Source organism: Amblyraja radiata, chromosome 17 (assembly GCF_010909765.2).
Source record: "Amblyraja radiata isolate CabotCenter1 chromosome 17, sAmbRad1.1.pri, whole genome shotgun sequence".
Lineage (NCBI taxonomy): Eukaryota > Metazoa > Chordata > Chondrichthyes > Rajiformes > Rajidae > Amblyraja > Amblyraja radiata.
In genome coordinates, this window is record NC_045972.1 from 34,987,439 (window position 1) to 35,008,337 (window position 20,899).

Below are 20,899 nucleotides of genomic sequence, written 5' to 3' on the forward strand. Positions count from 1 at the left end.
CTGGAAAATTTAATATAATGTATAAAACAGTTTGTTTGGATATTAATAGCAATAATATCCAATAAAACAGACAATCTTCTGGTAGGACCACCACAGTTCCACTGTACCTCAACAGAACCAGCTTTAAGGTTCACTTAGATTGAAGAGGCTAAAACATCAGTATGAAGAAGGGTCACCTCTCCATGTTCCAGAGATGCTGCTTGACCCGCTGAGTTACTCCAGCAGTTTGTGTCCATAATGTGTTATTGATGTCTTGAGCTCAACACTGATGAATGAAGTCTGAGTTTAGGGTGAATAAAGTTGGGTTTATCTATCGGTTGCTATCTGCTGCTGGTTTGGGATGGGATGGAAAAATAAATATTTAGATACAACTCGTTCTACAGTTATTTTACTTCAGTGGAACTAAATTTTGAAAGTTGTGTACAACAAATAATTCCTATTGTAGTCTTTTTGCAGCTATGTTTTGGTTGCCCGATCCAATGCTTTCTTGCAATCTGCAGATACTTGGCTGAATGGATGGTCCATGGATATCCCTCCGCAAACCTCTGGCCTGTAGACATCAAACGCTTTGGAGTGCTCCAGAGCAGCCGCACGTTCCTTCGACATCGTGTCATGGAGGTGATGCGTAAGTCTATAGACGGCCTATGTGTAAATAAAGCGTGTTTGAAAAGAGGAACTTTGGCTTGATAATGCATTTGGAGGCCTTCAGCACTAATGTAGGTTTGGATTTATTATTGTCACGTGTCCTGAGGTGCAGTGAAAAGCTATGTTTTGCATGCTAACTAAATAGATCGGATATACATAAATGCAATCAAGTCAAACTCAAGTATTGGCATTCCCTGACCTGTGTTATATGCGACTTACATCAACTCGCACTTACGTAAGCAATTCTTTAAACCCACTGACATGCATGTGCTCGCCACATAGGGGCTCCCACTTTATCTCCGCGTCGAACAGTAAATTTACGCGTGGACAGTAGCACTTCCGTTTCCGACTTGTGTGACATCCGACTTGCGCAAGAATGTGGGACGTAACTCATACCTAAGTCGGGGAGAGTCTGTACAATAGATAGAGCAGAGGGGAAGATACAGAGTGCAGAATATAGTTCTTGGCATTGTAACACATTGTAGTACATCAGTTGCAAGTCTAATGTCCATAATGGGTGAATTGGGCAGTACCCTAGCTTATGGACCATTCAGAAGCTTGATTACAGAAGCTGTTCCTGAGGAGAGGGAAGGTGGAGGAACTAGGACAGGACAAGGAAGGTGTCGTTGATGCTCTGCTGTGTTCCAGAATTGTCAGATACAAATGAAATGGGGTGTTGGAATGCAGTTTCCTGCCTGTTAAGGGCCTGTCCCGCTTGCATTTGATTGCATGCGTCTGGCGCGACCAAACGTGGTCGCTTGAGGTGTACGGGCCGCGCGGGGCCGGCCCCACTTCCAAGCGCGGAGGTGTATGGAGTTGTGTGGGGCTGGTCCCGACATCGCGCAGGGCTCCAAAAATCCCGCACTGTCCGAAAACTCCGTGCGCTAACGGCCTGTCGGCCCGCAGACGCATTGAGGGCGTACGCAGCGTCTTGACGGCGTATGCAGAGTCTTGACGTCGTATGCAGCGTCTTGACGGCGTGCGCCTAGTGCGTGGCGTTGCGCGATGATGTCACCGCCCGGCGTACCGTTGCGTGATGATGTCACCGCCCGACACCGTGCGACGCCCAAATTCAGTCGGCCCGCCTCCTGCCCAGCTGATTTGTAAGTATGACGCGAATTACGTCACGCGCGAACTTAGCGCGAACTCCACTTCCGTTTTGGTCGCGCCAAACGCATGCAAGTGGGACAGGCCCTTTACTCCACACATTGAATTCCAGAATTCTGTTTGGTTCCTGTTGTCTAGCACTTTTGTTCTGGCCCATCAACCAATGTGAAGTGTCCTGTTGACCCTGCCATTCACAATGTAGCTATAAGTGTCCATAAGAATTCCAGCCTGGTGTTTTCTTGGGAGATCAGAAAGGGAAAAATGAAAGGAAATAAAAGCAGACAAGAAATAATTTATTTGTAAAGTAACACGCTACATTTTTGGTTCCCTTTTCCAATTGTAGCTCTAATGTATGAACTGAAGGTACCCCGCTGGGATTTCCAAACTGGCCGGCAACTCAGGACTTCTCCCTTGTACGATCGTTTAGATGCACAGGGCGCTCGCTGGATGGAAAAACATGGCTTTGAGAGGGCCAAACATTTTGTCCCTCCTGGGAAAGGTAAGTGCATATAGTGCGATTAGTAAATTGTCATGAATCAGACAGGAAATGCAGCAGATAATTTGTGTGCAGCAATGTCACAGAAGTAGCAAGGTAGTAATGAGATGATCTGTGGTCTTCAGTACTGTGCCATGGGATCTTATATACTTGACCAGGGGTACATGTATTTTAATGCCTTATGTTATGGCATGTGGCACTCCAACAGTACTGTAGTGGTGTGTTAGCCTAACCATTGTGCACGGTTTTCTCCAATGCGTTTTGAACCTATATTCTTCTGATTACAAGGCAATAGTATCACCACTCAGCTAGTACCTTTTAAGATTAAAAAATATAAAGTGACCTGAAAGGTTGTCTTGTACGTTTTTGTTACTGTCTTTAAGTCTTGAAGGTGACCTGCTTAGCTTTTTATTTTTGCTTTAGGCTAGCCGGAACAATGTTTTCAAATCAAATATTTGTCACCTTTCCAGTTTCCATTGCATCAGATGAAATATTTCAAACTTGCACATGTCCCTTCGAGTAACTGGAGATATAATAGAAGCTGTAGTGACGTGACATTTGTCTGCGTTGAATGTTGAACTCTAATCCAGTTTCTGTTGCTGCTCCAGATGGTCTATGTTAGTCACACTCTAAACTCTGTCCTGTCCCACTTGCCATAATGAGGTACAGAGTGAAAAGCTTTAATGGTGTTGGGTTAAATGGGTTAGAGTCTGATCTGGAAGCTCAAATCAGGCCATCTATTTGCCACTGTGTACAGTCAGCAGCAAAAGTCCACACTATCACAATCTCTGACCTTGTGGAGTAGCCCATCCATTGCTCTACCTTTATAATCAGATGGGAGATCAACTGTGAGGAATGCAGGGGGGGTCATGGTGGGACCAGCACTAGCATCTTGAAATGAATTGCTGACCTGTGAACCTGCAATACATGTACAGTAGCTGCATGTGTTAAATGGGTGAAAGCATTATGCAGAGCTAAATGACCCACTACCGATGGAGCAGATCAACACCTCTGCAGTCTTATTACACATTTGTAAATAATGATGGGCATTAAAAACAACTAACAAGAGGAGGTGGCTCCAAGATTATCCCCTATCCTCTCTGAGGATGGATCCCACTTGTCAGTGATGAAGCATTTCAACCATATATAGGAAAAAGTGTTGAGTGGATGAAACTTCTCAGCTGCTTCCCGAGATCCAACAGGCAAACAGGAAGCAAAGAGTAGGAGTAAACGGGTCCTTTTCACAATGGCAGGCAGTGACTAGTGGGGTACCGCAAGGCTCAGTGCTGGGACCCCAGCTATTTACAATATATATTAATGATCTGGATGAGGGAATTGAAGGCAATATCTCCAAGTTTGCGGATGACACTAAGCTGGGGGGCAGTGTTAGCTGTGAGGAGGATGCTAGGAGACTGCAAGGTGACTTGGATAGGCTGGGTGAGTGGGCAAATGTTTGGCAGATGCAGTATAATGTGGATAAATGTGAGGTTATCCATTTTGGTGGCAAAAACATGAAAGCAGACTATTATCTAAATGGTGACCGACTAGGAAAAGGGGAGATGCAGCGAGATCTGGGTGTCATGGTACACCAGTCATTGAAAGTGGGCATGCAGGTGCAGCAGGCAGTGAAGAAAGCGAATGGTATGTTAGCTTTCATAGCAAAAGGATTTGAGTATAGGAGCAGGGAGGTTCTACTGCAGTTGTACAGGGTCTTGGTGAGACCACACCTGGAGTATTGCGTACAGTTTTGGTCTCCAAATCTGAGGAAGGACATTATTGCCATAGAGGGAGTGCAGAGAAGGTTCACCAGACTGATTCCTGGGATGTCAGGACTGTCTTATGAAGAAAGACTGGATAGACTTGGTTTATACTCTCTAGAATTTAGGAGATTGAGAGGGGATCTTATAGAAACTTACAAAATTCTTAAGGGGTTGGACAGGCTAGATGCAGGAAGATTGCTCCCGATGTTGGGGAAGTCCAGGACAAGGGGTCACAGCTTAAGGATAAGGGGGAAATCCTTTAAAACCGAGATGAGAAGAACTTTTTTCACACAGAGAGTGGTGAATCTCTGGAACTCCCTGCCACAGAGGGTAGTCGAGGCCAGTTCATTGGCTATATTTAAGAGGGAGTTAGATGTGGCCCTTGTGGCTAAGGGGATCAGAGGGTATGGAGAGAAGGCAGGTACGGGATACTGAGTTGGATGATCAGCCATGATCATATTGAATGGCGGTGCAGGCTCGAAGGGCCGAATGGCCTACTCCTGCACCTAATTTCTATGTTTCTATGTTTCTATCCCTGCCATCACAGTAATTGAGTTTTCAGCCAATTTGATTTATTCTGTATGATATCTGTAAATGGTTGAGGCCTGGATACAGTGAATGGTGATAGGACCCCACGACATTCTGCTTGTACTATTGAAGATTTCTGTTTCAGAACTACTCATACTTCTCATACTTCTAAGCAAGCTGTTCCAGTCTAGTTACAACACTAATCAATGAGCACAATTGCCAAGCTATGTCCTGTCCACAAAAAGGATAAGTTCAAACCAGCTAGTTACCACCCAATTAGTCAACAGCAATGTGGTGGATGTTATTAGAGAAGGTTGTGTCAGGCAGCACTTGGTCACTAATAACTACTCACAGTTTTTCCCCAAAACCATCTTTATCAGAATAAAAAATATATACTGAACAAAACTGTGCAAAAACTCCTCATACATTCTCAGTGTCTATACATTCAAGAATGTTAAACTCAGTAGGGTTCTTTAAACAAAACAGCATGCCACTAGTGGCCCCTGAGGTGAAATACCTTTCCGTGTGTAAGGAGTGTCCCCACCGGATTCTGACCATAATTCCAGCAGCAGAAGGACCCTGGATTGTGGTCCTCCCCCACAGATCCTTGGCATTGGCTGCACCAGGCTTCAGTGCATCCCTCAGCACATACTTTTGTAGTCTGGAATGGGTAACATTCCCTGACAGACATCTCACTGTGCTGGGGGACAATTGATTCGGGCCGACCAAAGAGCATCTTTTGCCGAGTTGATGATCTTCCTGCAGCACTAGTTGCCTGTCTCCGAATATGTCCTTGGGAACAGTCTGTAAATCAGAGAGTCCTCTATTGTGAAGCAGATCAGGGTGAGCCATGACAAGAACCCTGGCATCATTCTCCATACCATCTTCGCAAATTCACACACTCCAAAGAAGTGGGCAACTGTCTCATCTCCCTAGCAGCCGTCCCGAAGCTAATGCATTTTGATGCTGCACTTGGACAATCACCCACTGAGGGTCCTCCAAGTGACCTCCCCAAGACCACTAAGAAGGGCAGAGGCAGCAGATGTATGGAACTCCAATACCCGCAGATTATTTTTTAAGTTAAACATTACCTGGACATGGAAATACATCGCTTTTCTTCACTTGTGCTAGATCTAAATCCGGGAACACTTTACTTTCATAATTGGGAGAGTACTTTCATCGGAGAGACAGCAGCAGCTTACGGAGAGCATCTAGGGAAGGCCAACGATGCCCACATCTCAGGATGTGCCTGATCATCTGATCTATGCTCTGGCAGCTCGTGTCGTAACTGCTAGTCTTTGCTTCTCTTTCTGATCAGCAGGTTGATGGACGAGTGGAATGACAGTTCCAATTGACAGCTTTCTGATGAAGCTTGTAAAAGACCGTATCACCAGACGGAGGAAACCCCTGGCTTTTGTCAGTGGGTAGCTCCTCGCCATTTGGCAAACCAGCTCCACCAATGGGTCTTTTAACAGCTGAGCGGTGAGGGGCTTTGGTTAATGGAGCTGCCTGGACCTCTGTCTCGGGTCCTGAGGTGGAGCAGTGGTATTTTCTGGTCGAGTATTTCAAGAACAGGGAATTGATGGGTATGAGGGACCAGTGCAGAAGAGGACGTGAGGATTGGAGCCGATAAACCATGATCATATTAAATGCCAGGGCAAGTGTGAGGAGCTGAGTGGCCACCAGCTGTTCCGCTTTCTTTTTGCAACATATAATTTGAAATCTGTCTGAAATTCGTTCTCCTATCTTCCCAGATTTGCTGGAATTGGACAAGAGGAAGACCTTCTACAAACCTGATTGGTTTGACATTGTTGGAGCAGAAGTTACATGCTGCAAGGAAGCTGTTTGTGTGATTGACATGTCGTCTTTCACCAAGTTTGAACTGAGTGTAAGTTTACATTGAAACAACTGGATTAACAAAATCTCTGGTTGTTTTGCTGAAGGGATTGTGATGGATCGTAAAGTTGTGTATTGTCAAAAGACATTTGTTGAAGAGAAATTTGTTGAAGAAAGTATCATAAACAGGTCTTAAAAAATATAGTATTAAAACATATCTGGCTAAAATATCACGATGGGACAGTTAGCTGCATTCTAACTGACTGAGAACCAGGTGGCATAAAGAAAGCTATCATGGGGATTGGTTGAGGAAATAAGGATGAAAAAATAATTTGAGAATCGGCAATAACTAACAAAAGTCTTTGATAGATGTACAAATAGCTGGAAAAGGGAGAAGTGTGGTTGATGATCAACAAAACAGTTCACTTTATTGATTTGAGTCATGGGTGTGGGACAAGATAACTACTTTGTCACAGTGAAAAAATATGTCTGCAATACAAGAGTGGTGAAAATTTTAAGGTAGAGCTTACACTAGAAAGTCGTCACCAGGTCCAGATGTGACATATAATTTATTGTGGAAAATTAGGCATTATTTGCAGATGTACTGGCAATGATCTTACATATAGAGGTGGTGTCAGAGCACTGAGGAATCTCGAGCTCTGGTTCCTATCCAACCTACCCAAATCTCCAGAATTCTGGAGTCTTAATTAGATTCTATCCGAACACATTGTTGTAGTGGAAAACTGTTTTTTGAAATGCTATAATGTCTCATTCATGGCGTTCTGTTTCTCGTACCTGTGGTGTAATATCTTTCTGAGAATCGGATACTTGGAATTGCACATCTATTCCAGTGTGCAGAAACATTATCATACTCTTTAAACAGCTTTCCTCTGCTATGTTCAGTTCCTTAGCAACATTTTAGCTGTGTGGGTGTCCCCCCTACATCGACATTTGTGGAACTTTGTTGGATGTGATTTTTCTTTCAATTGTTGTAAAGCTTTAATGCTTTTGAAAGCTTTAACTGATTCCAGAAAAAATCTGACATTCAACTGAGTTTTGTTTTAGATTCTACTCCTCTTCAATCTGACCTTTCACTGAAGATGATAGATTTAACAAATATCATTCCTTTAGTGCTTACCAAAATTGATTAGATGAATGGAAGTGAGCTCCTAGTTTTGGGACCCTGCTGCACAGTGCCAGCCATACAGCACTAAACTGCAAAGCAGCCATTTATATTCATGCACTGCTTTGTATGCTTTCATCCACTAATTTTTCCAATATCATCCTGTACATTACAACGTTTAATTGAATATCTAGTTGTGGCTAAATGCAGTTACAAATAGCACATAAAAAATTGAGTAATAAGCACCATCTAGCATAAGATCAATTTGTATTTGCACGAGTCCTGTGTGTCTAGTGTTGCTTGTTTATGAGTTTGTTGGTGAAATGGCAATATGTATGTTTAAGACTTTTTTGATTGTTGAGAGCTCCTTTATTTGTAGCATATTCATGGAGGATATTTATAGGAATATATACAGTGTTAAGTATTCCTAAAGTTGTCTACTGAAAATTAAATAGTGTCAAAAACATTGTTATCATAATCACACCTATAATTAGTTGGTCTCCTTGGAACCCTGCAACTATATTCTCTTTTATGCCCATGACTTAATTTCTCACCCTGGTGTGACCTTATCACATACTTCCATTCCATTCTCATTATTTTCCTGAATACATTCCATTAACTTGTTTGTCTCAATTTGTCCTTCACAAACTATTTGTTGTCCTTGATTAGCTACTTTGGTCATAGAGTCATACAGCACAGAAACACACCCTTTGGCCCAACTTGTCCATCCCAAACAAGCTTGTCCCAACCGCCTGCATTTGGCCCATATCCCTCGAAACATTTTCTATCCTAGAACCTGTCCAAATGTATTTTAAATGCTGTTACAGTATCTGCCTCAACAACCTTCTCTGACAGCTTATTCCATATATCCATCATCATCTGTGTGAGGAAAAAGTTGCCCCTCCGATTCCATTTAAATCTTTCTCCTCTCTCTTTAAAACTAAAGGGTTCTTGATTCCCCTACTCTGGGTAAAAGACTGTGCATTCACCATAGCTATTTCCCTCATGGTGTTCTCTCATCTTTTATAAACAATAGAAATCTGTTCACAGTAAAGATATGTCCAAATATGTGTCATTTCCTGCCTTCTTCAATTTGTGTTCCTCTGGTTATATCCCCTAAATCAGTGAAGTGGAATTCAAGTTTTTCAGTTGTCATTCATATAGGAAGTTAAAAAAAACTTGCCTCCGGTTTAAACACAAAACGCTTTGAAAATACTTTGTGTAACTTTTCAAGTAATTCTATTCATTGATTGCACAATGACTTCTTGGGTTATTTTGACTTATTTTCTTTTGTACTGGAGAACCTGCGACTGACGGCACCAGAAACCATTTCTGTGTTGCACCTCATATTGTGGACAAAATGACTCTGACTGGGAACATTGTGCAGTTCTTGAAACTTCATGTTCAGGCAACAACAGTTTTGTTGGTAGAAGTGGCAACCATTTGTGAAATGTAAGATCTCCCAGTGGAAGATCCCAATTATTCTTCCCCAGTGTGACAGTTTCTGATGCTGGTGGTTGAGGCAGAAATGTTGGTAAGATCGGTTGCACGGACCTGAAAATGAAGCATCAAGTTTAGCAATTTTTTTGCACATAGCACTTAGATTCTGGCCCCGTTTTCTGGCACCATTGCAAATATGACTAAATATTTTTCACTGCGATCTTGTGTGTTACAATCTAACCATCTAATCCAGTCCTCAGGTGACCAGGCACTTGAGATTTTGCAGCATCTCTGCTCCAACGATTTAGATGTTCCTGTGGGACACATCGTACATACGGGAATGCTGAATGATCGAGGTGGCTACCAGAACGACTGCAGTGTTGTGCGGCTCAACAAACGCAGGTACTTCTTCATATGACTGCACATGGGGATACATGTTGTTAATTAAAATCACAATTGAATATCAGTGGCCCAGCTTCTTTCTCATACAGTGGTTGAGGAAATCTTAGCTGTAAGTGGGACAATTTTGCAGTTTGATTTGGGAATTAAACTCGTTGCCAAGGGTAAAATATTTTTTCCTGGAATGCTTGATTAGATTCTGTTCAATTTAGGAGAGAACCTTGTGTTGATATGGCTAAGCACATATCCAGGCAACTGCTGTTTTAACTGAGCACCTCCAAATTCACTGCACTTCTTGCAGAATTTGTCTCAAGGTCAGCTTGTGTTGCTGAGCAGTGAATTCTGCAGTGACGATGTTGAGTTGACCTCATCTGTTGCTGGCACTCTTGTTTGTCTTAGCCACATCATCACATTCCAGTCCACTACAGTTGCGTTTGCCAGCAAGGAGCGAGGCTCACTGTACTTTGATTTCTGGAGAGTTGAGCACTCTGCCTAATAAAAGAGTATAAACATAATTATTTAGACATTTTGTTATGTTTTGAAGTTTTGTCTGATAGTAAACATTTTTTTAAATTAATTTGTTGCCAGCTAGGTTGAAACTCTTCAGGTTTTTTGGTTTTGTAAAGTTGTGTAAAGTTATCGTGCTGCAGTTTATATTTTCCTGCAAACCTACATAAATGAAGAGGGTTCTATACCAGTACAAAAGGCACAAATGGGAAGAATGCTTATATTCAGTGGGACTGAATATTTAAATAATGAAAGAGGCCCAAGATCAGATTTCTGTTGGAGACCGAAATAACTGCAGAAGTTAAGATGCAATCCTCATTATTCTCCACACCATTGACTGCCAGGAGTCAGACAGAAGTGGTGTTTTGAGTTGATTTTCCTTTTCAGTAAGGAATTTAATAAGAATGTTTGTTTTATTTCAGCTTCTTTATCATTTCCCCCACTGACCAGCAGGTGCATGGTTGGTCTTGGCTCAAGCAGCATATTCCCAAAGACAATCAGCTACATCTTGAGGATGTAACGTGGAAGTACACAGGTACTGCATGCATGTAGGATGGTTGCACACCACAACCAATAACTGTCCTTGAAATCATATACCATGTTTGTTACTCGGCTACTTTCAGTGGAGTATTTTCTGATCAACTTCTTGTTCTAGATCTTCAGCTGTAAAGTGTCCTGGTTTTGCTGCTTGGGGAATAAAAGTTCTCTCAAAATCAATCATAGAGTGATACAGTGTGGAACAGGTCCTTTGGCCCAACTTGCCCACACTAGCCAACATGTCCCAGCTACACTAGTCCGACCTAGCTGCTCTTGGTCCATATCCCTCCAAACTTGTCCTATCCATGTACCTGTCTAACTGTCTCTTAAATGTTGGGATAGTCCCAGCCTCAATTACCTCCTCTGACAGCTTGTTCCATACACCCACCACCCTTTGTGTGAAAAAGTTACCCCTCAGATTCCTATTAAATCTTTTCCTCTTCACATTGAACCTATGTCCTCTGGTCCTCGATTCCCCTACTCTGGACAAGAGATTCTGTGCAGCTACCTGATCTATTCCTCTCATGATTTTATACACCTTCAAAAAAGATCACCCCTCATTCACCTGCATTTCAAGGAATAGAGACCCAGCCTACTCAACCTCTCCCTATAGCTCAGACCCTCGAGTCCTGGCAACATCCTTGTAAATCTTCTCTGAACCCTTTCAAGCATGGCAATATCTTTCCTATAACATGGTGCCCAGAACTGAACACAATATTCTAAATACGGTCTCACCACCGTCTTATACAGTGCCCTCCATAATGTTTGGGACAAAGACCCATAATTTATATATTTGCCTCTGTACTCCACAATTTGAGATTTGTAATAGGAAAAACAAATCATGTGGTAAAGTGCACATTGTCAGATTTTAATAATGGCCATTTTTATACATTTTGATTTAACCATTGAAAATTAGAGCAGTGTTTATACATCCCCCCCCCCCCCCCCAAACACAGCTATATTTTCTACATGGTGAAACCAAAATGTTTAAAAATGCCCTTTATTAAAATCTGACAATGTGCACTTTAACCACATGTGATTTTTGTCAATTACAAATCTCAAATTGTGGAGTACAGAGGCAAATAAATAAATGATGGGTCTTTGTCCCAAACATTATGGAGGGCACTGTACAACTGCAACATGACCTCCCAACTTCTATACTCAATACTCTGACTTTAAAGGACCTTAAATGGGGGGCGACCATTGACTCCACAGTCAAAAAGACACAACAGAGGATGTACTTCCTGCGGAAGCTGAGGAAGCACAATCTGCCACAGGCAATGATGGTCTAATTCTATACTGCCATTGTAGAGTTTGTCCTCACCTTCTTCATCATGGTCTGGTTTGGCTCAGCCACCAAGCACGACACCCGAAGGCTGCAGCGAATCGTCCGATCAGCTGAGAAGGTTATTGGCTGCAACCTTCCCTCCATTGATGAACTGCAAGGGCCAGGAAGTGAGTGGGTAAGATCATGTCTGACCCCTCTCACCCTGGCCACAAACTCTTTGAATGACTTCCCTCTGGAAGGCGACTCCAGACTGTCAAAGCTACCACAGCCAGACATAAAAATAACTTTTTTCCACGAGTAGTAGGTCTACTCAATAACCTAAGACCTGTAGCCTCCTTTTGCTCTGGTATTTTAGTTAATGCACATGTTTAATCAATAATGTTTTATTATTAATGTTTAATGTTTTATGTGTCATTCCTAACTGTCACTTTATGTCATGTTGTCACTTGCGGGTGGAGCACCGAGGCAAATTCCTTGTATGTGAATACTTGGCCAATAAACGTATTCATTCATGAAGGCCAATGTGCTAAAAGCCTTTTTAACCACCTTATTTACCTGCGACTTGACCTTCAAGGAACCATGCACCTACACTCCTAGATTCCTCTGTTCTGCAACACTCCCCAGAAGCCTATCATTCATTGTGTAGGTCCTGCCCTTGTTAGACGTCCCAAATTGCAACACTCCACATGTCTCTGTATCATGTTGAGATTATACTAGAAGCACCTAAATAGTCAACAAGAATTAGAGGAATAAGTATGTTGAGAGAATGCAGACACCTGCAAGAATAATAAGGCTGTCATAATAAAGGTTTTTAAACTTTCCTATTATTGACCCTTACTGCCATTGATACAAGGGCTTAAATGGGGTGAATTGGTCAAGTGTATTCAGGCAAATTTTCACAAGCAATATATCCCTGACCCTGCAAGGGAGAAGGCAAAGCCTGACTTACTCAAAGGAAATTGGGCAGGGCAAGTGACTGAAATGTCACTGGACGAGCACTTTTGATCCAGTGACCACCGTTCAGTTAGTTTTAAAATAGTATCGAAAAGGACAAGGCTAGTCTACGAATTAAAGTTCTAATTAGGGCAAGGCCAACTTTGATGGTACAAGCAGGAACTTGCCAAAGTTGATTGCAGTAGGTTATTTACCGACAAAGGGTTGTCCAGAAAGTGGGAGGCTTTTAATAGTGCGATATTGAGATTTCAAGTATGCATGTTTTTGTTAGAGTGAAGGGCAAGGCAGGCAGGAATGAGAACACCTGGATGATGTGAAATTGGTGCTCTGGTCAGGAAAAAGGAGGATGAGTCAGGTATGGAATTGAGTACATCCTTGGGGGTTGTGGTGTGCTTAGGGGAAGATGAGATCCTTTTCCTTGGGTTTATTACACTTCTTTAGAATTACCAAAGTTTAATTTGTTTTATCTGTTTCCTTTCTAAAGCAGAAGCGTCCCAAGTGTATGGCACCTGTAATGGGACCAAACCTGTATCTCACATTGGTTTAATATCCTGATCAGCTGACAAAGCTGATGAGAATAGTGGGTTTGGGGGCATTAGTGCAGGAAAATGAATTATTATAATGGTGAAATTGTTTTCTTCCCCTCTAGCTCTGAACTTGATTGGTCCCCGTGCATTGGATGTCCTTTCTGAGTTGTCCTATGTCCCAATGACTCCTGATCACTTCCCCTCGCTGTTCTGTAAGGTGGGTTAAAGAAATGAATCACTGACATTAACCAAGTGTCAGCAAAGAATAGGCTCTAGTAGCTCCCTGCTTGCAAGGTAACTGATGGCCAATTGCTCCTCTGAGAAATTGGAGTCTTGCCTGTACCAGATATTCTTCTCTCCAGTTATTGTTTGAGGTATTTCCACAGTGCATGCCATGTTCCTTGTCTATGCATCAACAAGTGGGAAGTTCCAGTTGAAAACATTTTCCCATGATTTGTAGTGATGTGAAGGGAATGAACCTGTAGCTTTTTATCAAATGTTTTGTTGTGGATGCTTATGTTTGTGAATATAACAGTGCTTTTGCAACATTACAGTAAACCCTTGTTATAATGGGTCAGGAAAATTGTGTTCATAATTGTTGATTGTCCACGATAACCGAGTACAATGTTATTGTGTGTAGTTGAAATAAAGAACTGCAAATAATGGTGTATATGCAAAGTGCTGGAGTAACTCAGCAGGTCAGGCAGCATCTCTGGAGAACATGGGTAGGTGACATCGGGACGCTTCCACAGACTGATTCATTCCAGCACTTTGTGTCATTTCACCTTAAAAGTAGTCGCCGATGCTGCTGGTATATACTAGTGAGCCCTTCTTCAACCACTGCACAGTCTGGTGACAGGGCTGTTGTTTCAGCCCCTGGGGACAGTGCTTTCTTTAGGCCACAGCCACCACAGGACACGCTCAGTCACCATGGAGGCTCTCTCCCCTCTCCAGCTGCCAGTGAAGTGTCTCCGGAGGAGGAGGCGGTGGTGGGTGGGTGGGTGGAGAGACCGAGTGGACAGAGCAATGGGAAAAGGAGGCGGCGGTGGTCATGCTGACAGCAAGAAGCAGCAGCTGGTGAGTGGAGGGATGGTGTCCAAGGGCATCCTGTCCGTGATGGCTGACTGAAGAAATTGCTGTACCCAGGGGATGCTATGTGAGCAGCACCTGAGTCAACCAGACTGTGCAGCGGGGCTGCTGCACCTGGTGAGTCGGGAGTGTCATCGGAAGCCGGGGCTGTAAGCGGTTGGACAGGCAGTGTGACCCGGAGTGGCATTGGCTGGTCCATCCGCTGTATCCAAACTTCATTATAAAGGGATCGGTTAAAAAGAGGGTTTACTGTAACCTCTATGGAACTGCACTTGTTAAGTTCCTGCCAAGCTTTTCTACAGGCCAACAACTCAACGTCCTGAAAGGAAATTCTGCCGTCTTGTATTGGGTAATTGGGAAAGAAGGAAGAAATTTTCCTTCCTGTAATTATCAATTGCAGTTCCTTGTAAATGCTGCAGAATTGGGTTTTCCTTGGCTTCATTTCAAGAGTTAAGATTGGATGGCAAATTTAACAGTGGGAGTGTTGCAAGTCGGATTGAACAGTCAGATTTACCAATTGTGTATGTTTTTCATGTGAAGGACCATGTTAAAAGCTGGGTGTGCTGGTATTTATTCTGTCTCCATTTAACAGGAAATGAGTGTCGGTTATGCTAATGGTATCCGGGTGATGAGCATGACACATACAGGAGAACCTGGTTTTATGCTGTACATTCCCATCGAGGTAAATGTTTGGCACTCAATGTAATGGTTTATAAGATTTCTCATGGTAGTTAAATATATTATTAACATATCTTGACAAAAACATGTGCACCTGGAGGTATTCATCAGTGGGATTATTACATAAATACAGATTTATATTTGGCATATTCCAAGGGATGCACTTGATTCGGTGGGGAAAGCATAGAACCATTCAGAGCAGTTTGATCCAGTTTTGTGCTGTTAATATTCACTGTGCTGGCAGTCAAGACATTGTCATTGAACTTCATGGCTTGGATTAGATAGATGGTGGTTGATTTAATAAATCAGGTAGGGGTTCTGCTCCAGATTAATCTCTAGAGACCAATGGAAGGAAATTAAAATCTCCAACATTAGATAAAACCAGGAATTGTATTTCATAATAGTGCTTGCCATTAGCAGATAGAATGGTTCCTTGGGTGAGCAGTAGACGGAGGTCTCTGCTTGCAGCCCATGTCTGCATCGAGATTGAGCAGCTTGAGGAAGTACAGCAGTGGCAGCCAATCGCTATGACGTTTGCTCCATTTTTCAGTATGCACTTCACGTCTACAATGAAATCATGAATGTGGGGCAGAAGTACGGGATCCGGAATGCTGGCTACTATGCACTGCGCAGCCTGAGGATCGAGAAGTTCTTTGCATTTTGGGGTCAGGATCTGGATGCTTTATCGACACCATTGGAATGTGGTCGTGAATTCCGAGTCAAATTTGACAAGGTGAGATTCCGACAAGGATTTGTAACCAAATCTCTTTTTTTTAACTCAAATTTAATTTGGAGGAAATTTATTTGATCGGGTTAAATATTTTAGAAGGGGTCATGTTATTTGAAATGTGTATTTATTTTGTGTACTTTGTAAAATGTATCAATTTTCATAGGATCTAGGTATTGCTGACAAGGCCAGCATGTATTGCCTATCACTAATTCCCCTTGAAAAGGTGGTTCAGAGATGCTGCTTTGAATCTCTGCAGGGCTCCCATTGAATATTGTTGGGTGGGTAGATTAAAAAACAATGATATGTTTCCAAGTGAATGAATACTGTATTGTCACATGTGACAAGTCGCAGTGAAATTCTTTGCTTGAATACCCAAGGTATGCAAATAGTCACCCCATAAAGAGCGCTTAAAGTTACAAAGTACCCCCATGCCAGCTCCCCCTTTGTTCTCCCTCCCCTTCTTTTCCTCCCCACCCTCCACCACAGCGGTCCCCCCCCCCACACCGGGTCCTCCCCCTGTTCTTCCCCCTTCCTCATGGCGGTCCTACCTCGCCGAGTCCTCCATTATTCCTTCCCCCGGCAGGATAGTGTGAAACTTGGAGGGGGACCTATAAGTGCAGGTGTTCCCATGTGCCGGAAGCCCTAATAAGCATACAGCAGCCACTGTGCTCCAGAGGTGAATGGGGTCAATTGTCCTGCCTGCTCACCATAGTGCTTTAGTTTTGTTTTGTATTAGCTTGCCTGCTAATCTGTTCATCCCTTATTGGACTGGCAAAGAGAGTGGAGGAAATACAATGGAAGGACCAGCAGACAGGTATGAGGGGTTCCTGAGGTGTTGGAAAGGAGCCAGCGTGCATCTTTAGGACCTCAGTCAGGGTTTAATCTAGTCAACATGAATTGATCTAATTAGGCTACCAAATGTCCATTTGAACATGTTTTATATAGTTACATGTGCTAATGCTTATTTTATATATCTTCTTTCTGTATTGCTCATTATTTAATTGTAGGGCATTGACTTCATTGGCCGTGAGGCATTGCTGCAGCAAAGACAGGAAGGAGTTTGTCGCCGGTTTACCATGTTTATCTTGGATGATCACGACATGGACCTTGACATCTGGCCCTGGTGGGGAGAGCCCATATACCGAAATGGCCGCTATGTTGGCATGACAACGAGCAGTGCCTATAGTTACACACTGGCCCGCCACGTCTGTTTGGGTTTTGTTCACCAGTATGAAGAAGACAATGGAGACAAAATGGTGGTGACCCCAGAGTACGTTAATGCTGGAGACTATGAGATTGAGATTGCCAGACAACGCTTCTGTGCCAAGGCCAAACTTTACCCATTCAGCTCCCTGTTTACACAGAAGCGGAGAAAGGATGAGATGGAATTGAGCAGCTTTCAAGGGAAATGAGACCCAGCAGTACCTTCCACCCATCACACACTCTAGGAAGGAAGCAGAGGCCATTGCTACAAGCTGTGGTGTGCAGTCATTTCTCTGGTCTTTCATTGTATGTAATCATAGTTTTAAAGATGGTTCTGTACCTGAAGGCACTGAATTTGGGTTTGCTGTCTTTAACCAACAATGGAAAATGATGCCGTGGGTTGGTGCATTAACTTGTCACATTATTTTTGTCTGTGAACAAATATCAAAGCCCCTGATATATTGGTTCCTTTGTTCCGATGAATGTGTACGTTTTGGAGTTAGATACAGGCCTGGCATTGCTGCCAGTGCAGCTGATGACAAGACTTTTCGCTGATGGCAGACTTCGATCTTGTGAGCCTCTCTTCACCACCTTTGACTTCATAAATGATAGCAGGTTGTGCACCATCTCGATAAAATATTCAATTTTATCTTGGGGTCAGAACTAATTTTATTTGGCTTCTAAAAATTAAATCTTTACAGACAAACTTAAACATTTAATTAAGAACTTGTTAACTCCACGCAATTCCTTTCCAATTCAGTGTCAGTAAGCTCAATTATGAGGTCCTCCTTGTTAAAAAGGAGTTTTGCTGTGATATTTAGCTGACTGCCATTAACCCAACCATGCATGTCCATTTTGTGGAGAATTTCTCTTGCATTGAATTTTTACTGAGAGGAACTAGATAACATAGTTTTTTTCTATATGGGCACAAGGTACATCAATAACTCTTATCTGGTTCAGTGTAGTAGATATATGTTTTTTCTTTTATCTATAATTTTGGTAGTCTCCAAAAACAAAAGGTCCAAAGTGACTGGCAGTTCACCAAGGAAAGATGAGGTATGTATGCCTATTGTAAGGGTGCAGATTCTAAGGATATTATTCCCCGTTGGTGAGAAGGCAAATGTGTGAATGTCCACGGACTGATTTAATTACAATTAATTTGGTATTATGCAAAGACACATTTCTACAAGTATGGCTAATTACATAATTCGGATGATGGAGAAAGTCACTGTGTTCAAATGATACCAAAGTATTAAGATCTGCCTGGGTATCTTATGGAATTTAGATATTAATTTACTGCAACATGAGGCTGTTTACTTAATGTGTTGGTTGAGCTTGTGATGGGCAGGTATATTCACAGGGAAAGCAAGTCAGATTTCATTTAGTGATTTTCATTTGCATTTTTGTAGAATCTGTGCAAACACAAATCATGCTCTTGGAGAGGGTCAAGCATAACTGCATCACTTCTTGGCCTCCAATACATTGCTGCTGAATGAGCAATACACTCCATGGCTAGAATATGGAAATGGGTTGGATTCTTTCCATGATATGGCCACTGCCATACTTGTTAAAGGTGAGTTGCTGCCCCCAGAGCCTCAGTAGGCACATGTGCTGCCCAGTGAGGTGACCAGAAAGTTCAAGCTGCATTGATTGAGTTGGCTGACCTTAATTCAGCCCAGACTTCCAGCCCTTGAACTCGATAGGAAATACTTTAATAAGGGATACTGAGTCCTGCTGAAAAGGGGATATCTGGATAGTGAGGAAGGCCTATATGTGTTTTTACACCCTGAACCTACTAGTGTTTCATTTTGGTTTAACACATGGAAGGTCATGTATTGCAACTTTACATTCAGCTGGAAAACATTTAAAATAGATTTATTTTCTTATGGGTTCATTTTATTCTTCCAGAGGATCCCTATGCTGCACATATACACTGGTAATGAGGGGCCCCGCCCTCTTGTATTGTCGAATGATTTGTGCTTTTTACTGTGTGCATTGATGATCTGTTCAATAAAAAATACTTCATATACAAGAAGAAAAATAGTTTCAAGTATTGCTTGATGTTTTTCTTCCCAGACAAAATATGTGGGGAGGAATGGGGTTCATTGTTTTGCAGGGTCTGTCAACAACCTTTTGTAACTAATCCATTTGTTGCAATCACCTATTGAGCCATTGGGTCCAACAAACACTGAAAACTCATTGTGTGTACAGGTAATGTGTGGAGGAGTGTATTCCATGTAAACTATCCAAGTGTTCCCCAACCAGAAGCTTCGGATAAACCAGGAAGTACACAATCTTCTGAGGACCAGACCTTGGGTATACAAGTCTAGGGACGCAGATTCATGTAAGAAGTCCTGATACGACCACGATAAAGATCATCAAAAGGCTAAAAGGGACATTTGCTTTAAACTAGAGCATGAGACAGACATTGTGTACCTGTGGCAGGGTTTGCACACCATCACTTCCTACAAGGTGAAATCAGAGGGCATCTGAAGTGACAGCGTGGCATCATTCCCAGACAAGCTCAATGTGTTCTAAGCACACTTCAATAGGGAGAACACTAATCGTGCCTTTCTTGGGCCACATAGCCCTCGATGGTATGGCAATCTCAGTCACCAAGACTGACATCAGAAGATCCTACAAGGCTCTGGAGGCCAATCAATGGATATTTTTACAGCAAAGATAGATAAGTTTTTGATTAGTTCAGGTGTCGGGGATTATGGAGAGAAGGCAGGAGAATGGGGTTAGAAGGGAGAGATACTGTAGATCAGCCATAATTGAATGGCAGTGTAGACGATGGGCCAAATGGACTATTTCTACTATCACTTATGACTTAGTGCAGGAGTATCTCAGCGGGTCTGGCAGCATCCCTGGAGAACATGGATAAGTAATGTTTTGGGTTGCGACTGCAGACTGGGGAGAAAGGAAGCTGGAAAAGGGGAAAGGGAGGACAGCATGGCAGATAATAGGTCAACACAAGTGAGAGGGGGTTTGATAGGCAGATGGTTGGAACAAAGGTCAGAAATAAGGAAGGAAGCTGTAGGGGGGGGGGGGCACCTTAGTCATTGCTGCAAGTCTGTAATCTGAGTTCACATATCCCATCTGCTGTATGTGACAGGTAGCAACGAATTACAATCAGAGTATTCAGATTTTGCATTCCATTCCAACTAAGTTCATGAGCTATTGAAATATTGGTAACAGAAATATATATTCAGAGTCACTGGCCACTTGTAGCACAATCCTACTTTGACTGAAGGTCATTATCAATAAGTTCAACAGTGACTGGACGGATACAAGTCAATGAGAGTGTGTTTATATATAGAGAAACTATTTCCAATTTGCTCCATTTTTGTCTGCAGGAATTACTCTGTTGTTATCAGATGTTGCTGTTGTTTCCATTTTATATTTTCCTTCCTCCCTCTTTAAAAAAATTGCCATTCCTCCCAACTCAATAGCAACCACAATATTGTTCTTTTATAACATGATAGTTATCCCCTCAATGAAAGATACAGTCAGGCCTTCATGGTAAAAGGAAACATTTAAAGTTTCAAAATACAGAACAGAGGATAAAAAGAATGCAAAATGAAACCATTTCCTCTCCTCTTTACTCTTCATTTGCTTTTCAGTCCGTGAGCACTCTGCAAATGGGGGAAAAAAAGGAGCATCATAATCCCAGGAATCTTGTTTATTTGTTGTTATTTTTATTGAATTTTGGCATTCTAGATGACTGAGAATTTTCTGAATATTTGTTTCTCGAGCAGTGTTATTCTAGCTTTGATCACCCACCAACTTCAATTGTCTGACTTCACTCAACCATTGCACTGGCAGGATTTGCAGAATTGACTGGGGTTTCCATGCCTGGTCTTGGAGATTGAATGCTTTAGGGGCTGTGTGGCCTATTGATTTCATGAACACTGGAAATCTCTTCTAAATGTCTACAGTCCAATGAGGATTTTTGCTGTAAATCCCAAAACTTACCACCATTGAGTAATCAATGCAAATGCAGCTCACTCAATATCTTTGGAACAGGTTGGTGAATTGTATTAAATATA

At 42.4% G+C, this 20,899-nt stretch overlaps 1 protein-coding gene across 4 annotated transcripts in view; it reads left to right on the forward strand.

Annotated features, from left to right (window-relative positions):
* The window catches only part of pdpr (pyruvate dehydrogenase phosphatase regulatory subunit), a 39,891-nt gene extending 21,001 nt beyond the window's left edge, over window positions 1-18,890 (forward strand). For 3 of the 4 annotated variants that reach the window (XM_033036127.1, XM_033036128.1, XM_033036129.1), the window contains exons 10-18: window positions 501-625; window positions 2,096-2,251; window positions 6,291-6,424; window positions 9,189-9,337; window positions 10,264-10,376; window positions 13,270-13,364; window positions 14,829-14,918; window positions 15,465-15,647; window positions 16,652-17,056. In XM_033036127.1, coding sequence (XP_032892018.1) covers window positions 501-625; window positions 2,096-2,251; window positions 6,291-6,424; window positions 9,189-9,337; window positions 10,264-10,376; window positions 13,270-13,364; window positions 14,829-14,918; window positions 15,465-15,647; window positions 16,652-17,056 — 1,450 coding nt within the window. Of the gene's footprint in view, window positions 1-500; window positions 626-2,095; window positions 2,252-6,290; window positions 6,425-9,188; window positions 9,338-10,263; window positions 10,377-13,269; window positions 13,365-14,828; window positions 14,919-15,464; window positions 15,648-16,651 lie in introns of all 4 variants that reach the window. The other variant, XM_033036126.1, reaches the window with a different exon arrangement.
* Window positions 18,891-20,899: the final 2,009 nt, after the last annotated feature.